The sequence below is a fragment of the Heloderma suspectum genome, chromosome 4, assembly GCF_057233095.1.
Source record: "Heloderma suspectum isolate Gila_16-S chromosome 4, 16-S_ref, whole genome shotgun sequence".
Classification (NCBI taxonomy): domain Eukaryota; kingdom Metazoa; phylum Chordata; class Lepidosauria; order Squamata; family Helodermatidae; genus Heloderma; species Heloderma suspectum.
In genome coordinates, this window is record NC_139461.1 from 87,108,097 (window position 1) to 87,124,797 (window position 16,701).

General features: G+C 45.8%; 1 protein-coding gene and 1 pseudogene across 6 annotated transcripts in view; one reads left to right on the forward strand and one right to left on the reverse strand.

Annotated features, from left to right (window-relative positions):
- CEP192 (centrosomal protein 192) overlaps positions 1–16,701 on the forward strand; it is a 94,493-nt gene that overhangs the window by 57,732 nt on the left and 20,060 nt on the right. For 3 of the 6 annotated variants that reach the window (XM_084849925.1, XM_084849927.1, XM_084849928.1), the window contains 4 exons: positions 1,612–1,753; positions 2,394–2,560; positions 5,218–5,341; positions 9,881–9,986. In XM_084849925.1, the coding sequence (XP_084706051.1) occupies positions 1,612–1,753; positions 2,394–2,560; positions 5,218–5,341; positions 9,881–9,986 (539 nt within the window). Of the gene's footprint in view, positions 1–1,611; positions 1,754–2,393; positions 2,561–5,217; positions 5,342–9,880; positions 9,987–11,509; positions 11,804–12,268; positions 12,555–16,701 lie in introns of all 6 variants that reach the window. The other 3 variants (XR_014790163.1, XR_014790164.1, XR_014790165.1) reach the window with 3 other exon arrangements.
- Positions 3,593–4,654, reverse strand: LOC146347124 (homer protein homolog 2 pseudogene; annotated as a pseudogene).

Consider the following 16,701-nt stretch of genomic DNA (forward strand, 5'->3'; position numbering starts at 1 on the left):
GAAGCCCTAGGCTTCCTATGCACTGTGCAGGCTCCCAGTCCATCATCCCCGGCTAGATGCACAAAATCATGTGTCTTAGCTGTCACGTTTCCCTTTGCCCCTGCTATAAAACTTCAAAAGCCAAATCAAAACACAGACAAGGGACTTCAGTTCCAAGGCTTTTAATCCACTTAATTCAATGGGTCATTCAGATGCTAATTGTCAGTGACCCACAGTCTACAAAGGAAATACCTTCAGGGAGTTCAAAGGAAAACTACTAAAGTTGCCCACCTTTGAGGAACAGGCGAGCTTGCTGTCCTAACTTAAGGGATGGGGTGGGGGGATCTGACTCTATCTTGTGAGGACTCTAAGCACAGCTGTTCCCGCTGGGCCAATCGGGCAGATTGCCTAAGCTCCATCCCTGCCATTTCTCTCTTGTCTCTGTGTCTAGCGTCTTAGAATTCAGGCTCTACCAGCCCCCCTTCTCCCTGTTCACTATCTCTCACAGGGATGGGTGAAGAGAGGCCCTCTCCATCCAGCTGTGCCTTTGAAGCTTGAAGCGTAGGCCTATCCATCTCTGTCCAGGCCTGGGAAATTTTCTCCACGTTTTGTGGTTCCTCTTCAGACTCAGAACTACTCTGCCAATTGCTGCGCTCAAGGGCAACCCTGGACATCAGCCAAAAATGCAGGGCAGCCAGAGAACGGGGCAAGGATCCCCTCCATGCTCCAACTGTCCTACGTTGGATAGGCGTTAGCCTCTGAGTTCACAGGCTCATGTCTATCTCCACAAGATTGCACCCTAAACTTGCTTGATGTCCTAAGATAATCTTGTTAGGTGTAACAGGCATGCTGAATTTCAGATGACTCAATGTATATCGAACCTTTAAATAAGACATATAATATGTACAGGCAAACAGTGAGTGTTTAGGAAGCACTGATCAGATTTTTGGCTAAATGCTAAGTTTTGCTCAACTACATACATATATGAATCCCATGTTTTTTCAGGTTCTTGTACAACATTCAAAATGTCCGTGATCTCCATATTTTGTTCAAGGGGATTTGTAGTCATGTGGAAAACTTGAGTGTATCTGTATTATACTAAGAAGCTGTACTTTGAGGGCTGGTTCCACAACCACTTCATTGATCCAAGTCTCAAGTTACTTTATCATAAGACTCGGAAGCGAGCTTCAGTTATGCCCCCCTTTCATGTACATATGTTTGTTTGTGGCATTTCAGTGGATTGATCTCTCTCTCTCTCTCTCTCTCTCTCTCTCTCTCTCTCTCACACACACACACACACACACACACACACACACGCACACTTACCTTGAAGAGAAGACTTGGAACAGTCTGTACAGGTGGTCCACCCCCAAAAAGGCAATATACCTTTTTCCCTGTGTAAAGTCTAATCAAGTATATCTACTACCATTCTCATTACTATTGAACTTTGGTGTGAAATTATTTGAGAACACAAGTCCACATTCGTACAGTAGAAAACTACTAGATGTGAAGGCAGTAATAACCCAGTTGATTCTGTTGTTAGCAATCTGCAGTTAATATTGTAGTTTGAAGCAGTGATACTTTTGTTCAACTAAACCAACATTCATTTAATTTTTGAATGTCTTCTCCTAGTATATGATCTTCCACAACAACCAAATGATCTTCAGTGTTTTTTCACAAACATGCGAAGGATTACTCTTTTTGTTGTAAACGCCTCTACTAGTACTGTTTTTGATGCCAAGTCATCTTCAGCACATCATGTGGCATTGCAAAGGTAATGTCATATTTCTCTCTTTTTTTTTAGTATTATTAAAATACTGGCAAGCAGTTCCCCTGCCTTGGTAAATTTTTGATATTTCAACTAGTGACTGGAGTCCATACCAACACAATCTTTCTTCATATGAGTGTGTGTGTTCTAATGATTCCTGTGGAGTAATTCTTCTGGGGACAGTTACATTGGAGCTGAAAACGATTTCCTCAGATCTTTGAGCCAGATTACTAATTTCCAATTATCTCGGCCAGTATCCAATTGGACACTAACATAAATTACATTGCGCTAGCATAAAGGATCTTTAGTGCAATGCCAATAACGTTAGCTGGTGTGACTGGATTCTCCAGAAAACCCATTGCTCCAACTAATAGTGAAATTGCACTAGAGATCTCTTACGCTAGCACAACGTAATTTATGTTAGTACCAGTGTCCAGTTGGATACTGCCTTTCATCTGCCAATTTATAATTGCTTTTATGCTCTCCATCAATTTTAATCTCTGGCTAAGACTAAATGTAGTGTGTGTATTGGGGGCAGAGAGGGTTATTTTAGAAGGCTAGTTTGAAGCTGAAGGTTGATTACTTTAAATTGTACTTGCCCTTGTTTCCTCTGTCAACATTTAAACACTTTTAAACTATTTTACAGACCTGGTATTCCTGAGAAACCTAGTATGACTCTGGATGTACTACCTGTTAAAGGACCTCATGATGCATTGTTATCAAATTCTAATGGCCTAGATGAAAATAAGCTTGTTCCTCAGGATACTTGGATGCTTCAGCCTGAATTTCTGATTCTCACAGCTCCTTCTCAGAGTAAGTAACTCCAGTGCTTAATCAAATAACTGGTCATGAGTACTTGTCTGTTTTGATTACTTAGGATTGTTTGATAAATAATACTACTGTGACTATCACTGAATCTTGCAGTGATAATAAATTGATTTGATTGGGATTGTGAATATTTCAAGTTGTATATACAACTCTATTAGTAAATGGATCAGGGTACATACATTCTGTAATTAAGAGAATTTCTCTTGCGCTGGGATGACTTCAGCATCTTACCACTGAGAATTGCCGGTATAATTGTCTGCATTTAAGATCTGCTTGTTCTAATCTGTGATCAGATCAGAAAAGGAATTGAGAATAAAACTGCCAGTATCATACTGCTGTTATACAAATCTATTGTGCAACCACCCTTGGAATACAGTTCTGTACAGTTCTGGTCACGATACCGAAAAAAGATATTGTAGAGCTGGAAAAAGTGCAGAAAAAGGGCAACTAAAATGATCAAGGGGCTGGAGCATCTCCCCTATGAGGGAAGGTTATAACAGCTGGGATTGTTTAGCTTGGAAAAAAGGAGGGTAAAGGGAGGCATGGTAGAGGTGTACAAAATTATGCATGGTGAGGAAAATGTGGATAGGGAGACATTTTTCTCCCTCTTAAAGCGCTAGAACCCCGGGGTCATCCCATGAAGCTGATTGGTGGGGGATTCAGGACAAATAAAAGGAAGTACTTCACGCAGCACATAGTTAAACTGTGGAATTCGCTACCTGAAGATGTAGCGATGGCCACCAATTTGGATGGCTTTAAAAGTGGGTTAGATAAATACCAGGAGGAGAAGTCTATCAATGGCTACTAGTCCTAATGGTGATGTGCTATCCCCAGTACCAGAGGCAGTAAGCTTATGCCCACCAGTTGTTGGGGAACATGGGCAGGAGTGTGCTGTTGCACTTGTGTCCTGCTTATTTTATTTATTTATTTGTTTATTTCATTTCTATACTGCCCAATAGCCAAAGCTCTCTGGGCGGTTCACAAAAATTAAAACCAAACAGCATACAATAAAACAGTTTAAAATCCCAGTTTAGATAGTCCTTGTCGGAAATCATGTAATTAATCGATCTTTCCATCTAGTACATCTAAAAAAGTCTGTAACTCAGTCTTAAGGTTGTTTTGTCTGTGTTTGCTCTCTTCAACCTCTGTCCTTAGAGCTCTGACTTTCTCCTCGAGGTCTTTATTCCTTTTCTCAGCAGCCTGCAATTTCTGAGTTACCGTTTCACATTCTGTCATGAGCTGCGGTATGATTTCACCCTGTTTCCGAAGTTCCTCTAATTCCTTACTCCTAAGTTGATCGTTCTCTTCTTTGCAAATGGAAAACTCTTTTTTCCAGTGTTCTATGCTGGCCGCAGATTCCTGGAGCGCAGAAAACAGTCTGGCATTGCTTTCCCTAAGAGACTGCAGTTCTGTTTCCCATTTCTTTACATTGGAGGAACCCTGAGTGAGGGCGAGTTTCAGTTTGTCATTCTCTGTTTTTAGCTGTGCATCTGAGGGACCTCCATGTGATGCCTTATCATCTGTTCCAGTCACACTGGTTGCCTGAGTAGAACAGGGAGTTTCGCACCCTGATTCTTGGGAATGATTGCTGGAAGTCTCTATTTTTTCTTGTGATCGTTCTCTGGTTAGTCTGGCAGCTTCTTTCACCTCTTGAAATTTCTCAGCAAACTTTGTCAGCTGCTGTTCAGAAGAGAAACCCAGACCAAACACAGTATTAGCTCTGCTATCTGCCCACTGGCCAAACTTCTGCAGTGTTTTTGTGAACGTCATATTAGGTGTGATTGTGCTACTTATAATCACCTTGGCTCCATCGACACTGATTATTCGATAGCTGTTTCTTGTGCTGTCATAGAAGCAGGAAATAGTTACAGCCTGCTTGCTTGCAGGAACCCAGTTCTTCTTGGTGGCAGGGTCAATTTGGAAGACATGCACTCTGGTGGTGAAAATGGGTTCCTCTCCCATCTCTTGGCAGTTCTCGCTGGCTGCGCAGCCCGGTGGCGACAGCGCGCTAGCCGGTGAGGTCTCTCCGCCCCCTCGGTCGCTGGTGGGCAACGCAGGGAATTTCCCCACTTCGCACATACGGCTGGCCCGGCGAGAGCGCCCTCCTCGGCTCCGACAGGTGGCAACAGGGGGGCGGCCCGTTGCCCGGGCGCCCCAGCTCAGGGCACAGGAGAAGCTGGTGGCAGCACTGTTGCCGCCGAGACTTGAGCACCACACAGCTGCTTCGCCCCGCTTGTGGGTTCCTGGTCAACAGCTAGTGGGTTCGTGGTCAACAGCTAGTTGGCCACTGTGTGAACAGAATTCTGGACTAGATGGACCCTTGGTCTGGTCCAGCATGGCTTTCCTTATGTTCTTATCAGGAGGCAAGACCTCTAGTTGCTTGCACTGATGTCAATCTGTTGCAGCAGCCTGATGACCTCACATAAAGTTACCATTTTGCGAAAAGTGTGTCCCAACCCAGCATTTGGAAAATAAGTATAGTAGTATATCCTTATTCCCTGTAGTTACATTCTGTAAAAGGTCTTGATCGCATATGAAAGTTAGCAAGTGAAGTTTTTGTTTGATGCAGTTGCTAATATTGCATACCAAATATTTATAATGTAAGAGGTAAGAGAAAATTAATGCAGTTCTTATCTCCAAAGGTGGAACAACAGTTACTAGATATACACAAATAACTAACAACTCAAACAGGTCATTGAAATTTGAGCTATCGTGGCCTGCTCACTGTCTTACAATAACACCTCAACTTGGAACTATTGAACCAGGGTAAGTTCTGTTGCTCATGAATTTTTAACAATATCGTATTTAGCTGGCTATGGCTTTCAATGATTAAGACTTCAATTCTGTACCCACTTACTTGGGAGTAAGTCCTCCTGAACTCAGTGAACCTTAATTCTCAGTAGACATGTATAGAATTGTGCTGTAAGGCTGAATTTTACATGCTATTAGAAGAGCTGGATGTAGAGAGAAGGAATTTTGTTTAAGTTGGTAAAAACCTTTGGCTAGTTTTGGAAAGTTTTTCTTCCCTACAATAATCTCTTTAGCACTGAGAGAAGTCTTTAGGCTACTACCTTTATTTATTTATTTATTAAATTTATTAATCGCCCATCTGACTGGTCACCCAGCCACTCTGGGCGATGTACAACCCACCATAAAACAATTTAAAACAATAAAATTTTATCATAAATTTTTTTTTTTTAAATACCCTAACCCACCCCAAATGCCTGCCTGAACAACCACGTTTTTAATGCACGACGGAAGCTCATTAAAGAGGGGGCATGACGGAGTTCCCTAGGGAGGGAGTTCCACAGAGTGGGGGCCACCACAGAAAAGGCCCTCTCCCTTGTCCCCACCAGTCTAGCTGTCCTGGCTGATGGGACAGAGAGAAGGCCATCTGAGGCTGATCTTGTTAAGCGGCCTGTCTGGTGTTGCTGGAGACGCTCCTTAAGATAGGCTGGGCCGGAACCATATAGGGTTTTAAAGGTCAAAACCAACACCTTGAATTTGGCCCGGAAAACAACTGGTAACCAGTGCAACTCCTTCAGCACTGGAGTGATGTGATCTCGCCGGCGGCTGCCTTTAATCAGGCGAGCCGCCGCGTTCTGTACCAGCTGCAGCTTCCGAACCGTCTTCAAGGGTAACCCCACGTAGAGCGCATTACAGTAGTCTAAACAAGAGGAGACCAGGGCATGTACTACAGATGGGAGCAGATGGTCGGGAAGGAAGGGGTGCAGCCACCGTATCAGATGGAGTTGATACAGCGCTGTCCGGCTCACAGCTGACACCTGAGCCTCCATGGACAGCTGGGAGTCTAAAATTACCCCCAGGCTGCGGACCTGGTCTTTCAAGGGTAGCCGTATCCCATTCAACACCAGGTCAACATCCCCCAGCCTCCTCTTGTCTCCCACCAAAAGTACCTCGGTCTTGTCAGGGTTGAGCTTCAGCTTATTCCTCCCCATCCAGCCACTCACCGTCTCCAGACATTTGGACAGGGATTCTACGGCCAACCTTGGTGAAGATTTGAATGAGAGGTAGAGCTGCGTGTCCTCCGCATATTGATGACACTGCACCCCAAACCTCCTGATGATAGCCCCCAGTGGCTTCACATAGATGTTAAATAGCATCGGGGAGAGGATGGAACCCTGTGGCACCCCACAAGTAAGTGGCCACGGGTCCGAAACCTCCTCTCCCAGTGCTACCCTCTGGTACCTGCCGGAGAGGAAGGACCGGAACCACCGCAATACAGTGTCTCCAATGCCCAACCCCTCCAGGCAGTCCAGGAGGATACCGTGGTCAACGGTATCAAAAGCCACTGAGGGGTCGAGGAGAACAAGGAAGGAGCATTCACCCCTATCCAGAGCCCTCCTCATATCATCCACCAAGGTGACCAAGGCCATTTCTATCCCATGCCCAGGCCTGAAGCCCGACTGAAATGGGTCTAGATAATCAGTTTCTTCCAAGTCTGCCTTCAACTGCACCGCCACCACCTGCTCAATCACCTTGCCCAAAAATGGCAGATTTGAGACTGGGCGAAAGTTGTTCAGAACTTGAGGATCCAAGGAGGGCTTCTTTAAGAGCGGTCTTATCACTGCCTCCTTGAGGGCTGATGGCATCACTCCCTCCTCAAGGGAGGCGTTCACCACCGCCCTGATCCCCTCACCCAGTCTCTCTCTGCAGCTCATAATGAGCCAAGATGGGCAAGGATCAAGTAAGCAGGTGGTCGGCCTTACAGATGAAAGCACCTTGTCCACTTCATCAGGAGGAGGAAGCTGGAACCGATCCCACAAAACTGGTTTGCCACAGGCCGCCTCTTGCTTACTAACTGTATCCACAGTGTGCAGAGTAACACACCTAATCTGATCAATTTTATCTGCAAAGTGCCTTGCCAAAGCCTCACAGGAGGCCTTAGAATGCTCCAGTGGTTCCGGAGCCACAGGACAGACCAGGCTCCGGACCACTTGGAACAGCCTCCTGGGGCAGCACTCTGCAGACGCGATGGAGGCAGCATAATATTCCTTTTTTGCTGCCTTCACCGCCACGTGATAGGCTGAAGATATAGCTCTAGCCCGTGTCTGATCGTCTTTGGAGCGAGACTTCCGCCACCGGCGCTCTAGCCGTCTCACCTCCTGTTTCAGAGCTCGTAATCGCGGATTGAACCATGGTGCAGTCCGAGCCCTGTTCAGGGGGAGAGGGCGTTTCGGAGCCACCCGATCTAATGCCCCAGTGATTGCGGCATTCCAGCCACCCACCAGGGTCTCAACCGAGTGGCCGTTAGCGTGCCCCAGAGAATCCCCAAGCGCATTCAGGAATCCATTTGGATCCATAAGATGCCTAGGGCAGACCATTTTAATGGGTCCTCCACCCCTGCGGAGGGGTTGTGGAAGCGAGAAGTCCAACATCACCAGATAGTGATCTGACCATGACAAGGGGGTGGTGGATATACCCCCGACTTCCAGATCACTCCCCGCTTCTCCAGAAACAAACACAAGGTCTAGTGCATGACCGGCTACATGGGTGGGCCCAGTTAGAATATGGTGCAGCTCCCAGGAGGCCATGGTCTCCATGAAGTCCCGAGGTGCTCCTGTGAGGATGGCCTCCGAATGTACGTTGAAGTCCCCCAACACCAGTAAGTTAGGGGACTGTACACGCACATCAGAGACCACCTCAAGCACCTCAGCCAGGGAGTCAGTCATGCAGCGGGGTGGACGGTACACGAGCAGAATCCCCAGACTGCCCTTCGGGCCCAACCTCCAGTACATGCACTCAGCAACCTTGGTCTCCCGGAGAGGGGGTCTGGTGAAGACCAAGGACTCTCGGTAGATAACAGCCACTCCCCCTCCCCGATCCCCAGCCCTCGGCTGCTGTGCATACGAAAATCCAGCTGGACACATGGCTGCAAGGGTTGGAGCAGCAGCCTCGGCCAACCAGGTCTCCGTAATACATGCCAGGTCTGCACCCGCATCCAGGATCATGTCATGGATGAGGGAGGTTTTCTGGGTAACAGACCTGGCATTGCAGAGCAGCAAACGAAGGCCAGAAGATGGGGTCACGCCTCCCCCAGCCATCCTTTGGCTCTGGACAGGCCCGGAGCAGGGGACAGATACTACACATCTCTCCCTTGTTCCCCTTACCTGGCATGGCCTGCCCCTAGTGCTCCGCCAGCGCCTGCCGCCCAGCCTCGGTATGTTCTGGCCCCCAACACTCCCCCCACTGCCTCCATCAGGTGGACACATGCCCCCTCGCTCCCTCCTATCAGGCAGGCTACCCACCCCTAAAAACACAACAAAATCCCCCCCAACAAAATAAAACAAACAAACAAAACAATTAAAATCCCCTTAAAAATGCCAGGCAGGAGTCCACAGGGAAGGCCTGGTGGCGGTGGCGGTGGCAGCGGCGGCGGCGGCGGCAGGCCCAGCAGCAGCAAGCACGCCTCTTCCCCGGTGGTGGTGGTGGTGGCTTCTCCTGCAGGCCCTGGCTCTCCCAGGCCACCTCAGCCAGCCAGCTTATGTAGCCCCTCCAGGGAGGGGCAGGTGGAGCAGCACAGCTGGCTCGGTACCTGGGGGCCTGGTCCTGCAGGGACTGGCGGTCTGCCAGGCAGAAGTCCACAGGGAAGGCCTGGTGGCGGTGGCAGCGGCGGCGGCAGCTTCAATGCTTTAAGAATTGAAGCATTTCAGGGTAGCACAAACACGTTAAATACTTATAAAAAGTATCTGATTCAAATTTAACTAGCTCCATCCAAATAGTTTTATTGCAGACAATGGAATCTAGTTTTTAGAGAGATGGCAGTACTATGGTACATTCAAAACTACTGTTAAGAAGTTACAGCTTCTCTGTCATACACGATTTCTTCCCCTTGTATGCCTATGGTCATTGTGAAAGATACTGTAGCCATATGACCTGCAACCAGTACCCAGCAGCCTGTCATAAATTAGGCATACAGCAAGCAAGGAGATTGACACTTGATGTTTGGCTTCTGGCAATATTATATCAGAACTAAAAATTCTGATGCTGTTCTAATACATGCAAGTGCATTGGTGGGTGATCCATCAGTATGTGAGCTTTCCTATCCTGCTGCTATAGCCAGACCTGTGGGTGGACTAGGTTTGCAATTCCTCTGCTGAGATTAAATTAATAAAATACATACCCTATATTGTGTACAAAATCTCAAGAAACGCAGTAACCAAAATTAGTAGTGAAACTTTTAGGAACACTGCTAAAATGTTTGTTTCATTGGAATTTTGAAATTAATGTAGCCATAAGGTTTTTTACTCAAGTTCAAACACTAAATTTTAAATCTATTTCTAGAAGCAGGATTTCAATTCACGTGAGTCCAAATCCTTCACTCGCAGAAAATAAATCCATATTTCCATGGAGTGGTCTTATTTACGTACATTGTGATGGTGGACAAAAAGTAAGTGACTTAAATGTGTGTCTGTGACAGGGGTACAGAGCCTCAGGCCCATGGTCCCAATCTAACCTTCCTGGAGTCTCAATCTGGCCCTCTGGGGATTCCCAGATGGCCACAAAACCTTCCCCTGGCCCACACACCCTTTCTTCCAACCATTTGATGGTTACCCAGCTTTAGTGCAGTTTTTCCCCCATTTCAAAAGGTTGAAATGCCTCTCCTAAGGCTTAGTTACTGGCACTAAGAACTTTAAGCTAAAATATGCTGGTATTTTTGGCCCCACCCTTTTTCCTTTGGGTCTGTCGCTTTTGCCTTCAGCCCTGCCCACCATTGGAATATGGTCCTCAAGAGCTTCTCTGAAATGGAATTCAGCTCTCAGGTTGAAAGTGGTGCAACACCTCTGGTCTATAGAAATATTTTCAGCTGCCTTGGTTTTATAAATGAGGTATTCCAATTCTTGATCTGTTGGCTTTGAAGTGAGTAGTTTAAATTTTCTATATGAAGTTTAAGTCAGTAATTTAGTGATATGAAAAGTTCTGCCAGACGTTGCTTCCAGATTGTTGCCTGGTGCTCTAGGTTCGGAGCATATAACTCCAGTCTTATTGCATCTGCACTGTTGCCCATTTGTTTCTGGGCTGAATTCAGAATGCCAGTATTGATGCCCTAAGTTGCTTAGGATCAGGTTGCCTCAGGAACCACCTTCTCTCATATGAACCTTTCTGCCCTTTATATTGGCCTCAGAAGCTTTGCTTTCTGTGCCACCCATAAGATCATTTACATATGAGATACAGGGCCTTCTCAGTGGTGCTCCCTCCCTGTGGAGGTTTGCTGTGCTGCCTGGTTTTAGATGGTTGAAGGAAACTTTTAAAATCAAGCTAGTTTTTAATCTGCTGTTTTTCGGTATAACATTTTACCTGTGTCTTGATGTCATGCATCTTCCCACCTTAGCACCACATCATTAGTTCCCAAGAAACTAGTATAGAAGTATATTTCCCCAGATCTTGGAGATTCCATTTAGCTATCCTGGCTAATAGCCATTGATAGTACATAAATGTGCCTAATCCCCTTTTAAAGCCCTCGATGCTAGTTGCCATCATACACATCTTGTAGCGATTAGCAAGAACAGGGAAACAATATGACGTCAGGACATGTAGTAGAATTACTTTTCATTAGATATCATGGAACAGATACAGTCAGGGCCAGAAATATTGCAACAAGGGTAACTGTTTTGGCAGTTGGCCTCTGTACACCAACACATTGAAGTTGAAAGGAAACACACCCAGATGGGAGCAAAGTCAGGACTTTCAGCTGTAATTCAAGGGGCTTGACAAAAGTGGGACACTAACCATTCAGGAAGTACAGCCAGTGGTATACACACACACCCATCGTTGGTGGCTCATAAGTAACGGAACGAATGGCTGACAAGCAGCTGCATGGCCAGGTGTGGCCTGTTTCCTGGGTACCCCATGACCAATCAAGCAGATAAAAGGCCTGGAGGTGGTTCTGAGTGTTACCTTTGCATTTGGTAGCTGTTCACTGGAACTCCCAACATGAGGTCCAAAGAGGTATCCATGCGAGTGAAGGAGGCCATCATTAGGCTGAGGAAACAAAATAAACCCATCAGAGAGATAGCAGAAACATTGGGAGCGGCCAACACAACAGTTTGGAACATCCTGAAAAAGAAGGAATTAATTGGCAAGCTCAGCAACAGCAAAAGGCCTGGGAGACCACGGAAGACAACTAAAGTTGACCACAGAATTCTGCTCAGGGTGAAGAGGAACCCTTTCGCAACATCTAGCCAGGTCAAGAACGCTCTTGCAGAGGTAGGCATGTCATTATCAACATCTACAGTCAAGAGACAGCTTTATGGATGTAAATACAGAGGCTTCACAACAAGGTGCAAACCACTGGTAACACTCAAGAACAGACAGGCCAGATTAGCCTTTGCCAGCAAACACCTAAAAAAGCCTGCCCAGTTCTGGCATAAGATTCTTTGGACTGATGAAACCAAGATTAACTTGTACCAGAATGATGGGAAGAGAAAAGTATGGAGAAGGAAAGGAACAGCTCATGATCCAAAGCATGCCACATCATCTGTCAAACATGGTGGAGGCAGTGTTATGGCATGGGCATGTATGGGTGCCAGTGGAACCGGGTCACTGGTGTTTATTGATGACCTGACTGCTAATAAAAGTAGCAGGATGAATTCTGAAGTGTATAGGGCTATACTTTCTGCTCAGATTCAGCCAAATGCTGCCAAACTGATAGGACACTGCTTCATATTGCAGATGGATAATTTGCCAAAACATACAGCAAAAGCTACCCCAGAGTTTCTGAAGGCAAAGAAGTGGGATGTTCTTCAATGGTCAAGTCACCTGATCTCAACCCAATAGAACATGCTTTTCACTTCCTGAAGACAAGACTGAAGGCAGAAAGACCCGCAAACAAGCAGCAGCTGAAGGCAGCTGCAGTAAAGGCCTGGCAAAGCATCTGGAGGGAAGAAACTCAGCATTTGGTCATGTCCATGGGTTCCAGACTTCAGGCAGTCATTGACTGCAAAGGATCTTCATCCAGGTATTAAAGGCGATCCTTAAGTTTGAAATGATGTTGGTTTGTTCCATTACTTATGAGCCACCAATGACGGGTGTGTGTGTATGCCACTGGCTGTCTTTCCTGAATGGTTAGTGTCCCATTTTTGTCCAACCCCTTGAATTACAGCTGAAAGTCCTGACTTTGCTCCCATCTGGGTGTGCTTCCTTTCAACTTCAATGTGGTGGCGTGCCGAGGCCAACTGCCAAAACAGTTATCCTTGTTCCAATATTTCTGGCCCTGACTGTATATCTCCTTGTCTGTTTTGTATCTCTGCCCTAAGAGTTTGGGACAGGTAGGGGAAACATCTTATAATACATTTATAATACATTAAAGTTATAATTTAATTATAATAAAGTTATAATTAAAGTTATAATACAGTTATAATACATTAAAGGGTAAAGCAAAGAAAGGATTGGGGAGAATAGAAAATACTACTTGGTTGTAATAATGAAACCATGGTTGAATACTACCATGGTTAGCATCAATTTATTTTGGATATTCTAAGTGTAGTCCTCCTAGAAGAGGGGTCTCCCACCTTCTTGGGCTGGTGGGTATATTTGGAGTTTTGAGAAAGGGGAACTTTCCTTTGACGACACTGAGTCAGCTACCCCTAAACAATCTTATAACTTGAAGTACATTGGGCCCTAGTATATTTGCAGTGTAGCCTTTGTGGCCTCTGCAGTTATAGAATAGAATCATAGAATAGTAGGGTTGGAAGGGGCCTACAAGGCCATCGAGTCCAACCCCCTGCTCAATGCAGGAATCCAAGTCAGAGCATCCCTGACAAATGGCTGTCCAGCCTTGTCTTGAAGGCCTCCAGTGTGGGAGAGCCCACCACCTCCCCAGGTAATTGGTTCCATTGTCGTATTGCTCTGACACTCAGGAAGTTTTTCCTGATGTTCAGCCGGAATCTGGCTTCCTGTAACTTGAGCCCATTATTCCGTGTCTGCACTCTGGGATGATCAAGAAGAGATCCTGGCCTTCTTCTCTTTGACAACCTTTCAAGTACTTGAAGAGTGCTATCATATCTCCCCTCAGTCTTCTCTTCTCAAGGCTAAACATGCCCAGTTCTTTCAGTCTCTCTTCATAGGGCTTTGTTTCCAGTCCCCTGATCATCTTTGTTGCCCTCCTCTGAACCCTGTCCAGTTTGTCTGCATCCTTCTTAAAGTGTGGTGCCCAGAACTGGACACTACTCCAGATGAGGCCTAACCAGTGCTGAGTAGAGGGGAACTAGTACTTCCCGGGATTTGGAAGCGATGCTTCTATGAATGCAGCCCAAAATAGCATTTGCCTTTTTTGCAGCCACATCACATTGTTAGCTCATATTCAGCTTGTGATCGACAACAATTCACAGATCTTTCTCGCTCGTAGTGTGGTTGAGCCACGTATCCCCCATCTTGTAACTGTGCATTTGGTTTCTTTTTCCTAGGTGCAGAACTTGGCATTTATCCCTATTAAATGCCATTCTGTTGTTTTCTGCCCAGCGCTCCAGTCTATCCAGATCACTTTGAATTTTGTTTCTGTCTTCCAAAGTATCCCTTCCAATTTTGTGTCATCTGCAAATTTGATCAGCATTCCCTGCACCTCCTCCTCCAAGTCATTAATAAAAATGTTGAAGAGCACTGGGCCCAGGACTGAGCCCTGCGGTACCCCACTCGTTACCTCTCCCCAGCTTGAGAAGGTCCCATTGATAAGCACTCTTTGAGTCCGATTCTGTAGCCAACTGTGGATCCACCTGATCGTTGTTTCATCTAGCCCACTTCGAGCAAGTTTGCTCATCAGGATATCATGGGGCACTTTGTCGAAAGCTTTGCTGAAGTCGAGGTATATGATGTCTACAGCATTCCCATGGTCTACAAGGGAGGTTACTTGATCAAAAAATGAGATCAGATTTGTCTGGCAGGACTTGTTTTTGACAAATCCATGTTGGCTTCGAGTAATCACGGCATTGTTGTCAAGGTGCTTCCAGATGGATTGTTTTATGATCTGCTCCAGAATTTTCCCAGGGATTGATGTCAGACTGACTGGTCTGTAGTTCCCAGGTTCCTCCTTTTCACCCTTTTTGAGGATAGGGACAACATTAGCCCTCCTCCAGTCATCTGGCACTTCACCCGTCCTCCATGATTTCTCAAAGAGAATAGACAGCGGTTCTGAGAGTTCTTCTGCCAGTTCCTTTATGACTCTAGGATGCAGTTCATCTGGCCCTGGAGATTTGAACTCATTCAAAGTAATGAGGTGTTCCTTGACCATATGCCTATCGATCTCAAGCTGCAATCCTGCCCCTTCAGCCTGTACTTCGCCTTTGCCAAGGGGGTCATAGACCCTCTTTTGGGAGAAGACTGAGCCAAAGTAGGAATTGAGCACCTCTGCCTTTTCTTTGTCATGTGTTATCATTTTTCCATCCTTATTTAATAGCTGAACCACCATTTCTTTCCTCTGCCTTTTACTATGCACGTAGCTGAAGAAAGCCTTTTTGTTGTTTTTAACATCCCTTGCTAACCTCAGCTCATTCTCAGCTTTAGCCTTCCTGACACCATCCCTGCAATTCTGTGCTACCTGCCTGTACTCTTCCTTTGTTACTTGGCCTTCTTTCCACTTCCTATATGTGTCCTTTTTTGTTTTCAGGTCATCCCTAAGCTTTTTGTGAAGCCACATTGGCTTCTTCTGTTGTCTTCCACCTTTTCTTCTTGTTGGAATTGTTTGTGATTGTGCCTTGAGAATTTCCTTTTTTAAAAGCTCCCACCCATCTTGGACTCCTTTTCTCGCTAGCATCGCTTGCCATGGGACCTTACTGATCATTGTTCTGAGTTTATGAAAATCAGCTTTCCTAAAATCCAGGGTACGCGTTTGACTACACTCGGCTTTTGCTTCCCTTAGAACCAAGAACTCAAGTACAACATGGTCGCTTTCCCCCAGAGTTCCTGTAACTGCTACTTTATCCACTAAGTCATCTCTGTTGGTTAGGATCAAGTCAAGGATAGCCGATCCTCTAGTTCCTTCCTCTACTTTCTGTAGGAGGAAGTTATCTGCCACACAAGTCAGGAATTTCCTGGAGGGGCCATGTTTTGCAGAATTTGTCTCCCAACAAATATCGGGGAAATTGAAGTCCCCCATTACTACTACATCATGCTTCCTTAAAACATTGGCTATTTGCTTTTCAAAAGTTTCATCCTTGTCTTCTCCTTGATTGGGTGGCCGGTAGTAGACTCCGACCACCAGGTTCCTTTTATTCTTTGCTTCATTTATTTCAACCCAGATGCTCTCGATGGGGCTACCAAGCTCCTCCTCCTGTATTTCTGTGCAGAGATATGTATTTTTCACATACAGTGCAACCCCACCTCCCTTTCTGTTCCTCCTGTTCTTTTTGAACAAGTTATATCCTTCAATTGCTGTATTCCAGTCATGAGAGTCATCCCACCAAGTCTCAGTTATACCTATCAGGTCATAATTTCCCTCTTGTATTAAGAGTTCAAGTTCGTTCTGTTTGTTTCCCATACCCTGGGCATTAGTATATAGACATCGAAGACCATGTGCTTCATAGTCTGGCTTTCTTCCTACATGTGTCTGAAGACTATTATTGGGCGCTATCAGAGCTGTTCTCTCCATTGCAGTGCATGCGCCTATGTCCATTGTTACCCCCAACATTACATCTCCCTTCCCCGTAGGATTCAGTTTAAAGCCCTCCTGATGAAGTTCTTCATGCTGTGGCCAAACACATTCTTCCCATCCTTTGTGAGGTGCAACCCATCCCTAGCCAACAGCCCATCTTCCAGGAAGTATAGCCCGTGGTCCCAGAATCCAAATCTCTCTCATCAGCACCACCTTCGTAGCCAGTCATTCACCCGGAGTATTTTTCGTTCCCTTTCTATCTCTCTTCTAACTACTGGAAGGATGGATGAGAAAACTATCTGGGTCCCAAAGTTCTTGAGTTTCCTTCCCAAAGCTTCAAAGTCTGACGTGATCTCTTCGTAGCTCTGCTTGGCGGTATCATTTGTTCCCACATGGATGAGAAGAAAGGGATACCTGTCAGTGGGCTTTATGAGTGCAGGCAACCTTTCAGTCACGTCTCTAATCTATCCTCCCTTATGATTGCAAGATAGCACAAAAGAGATGTGCAGGATCCTGGTAT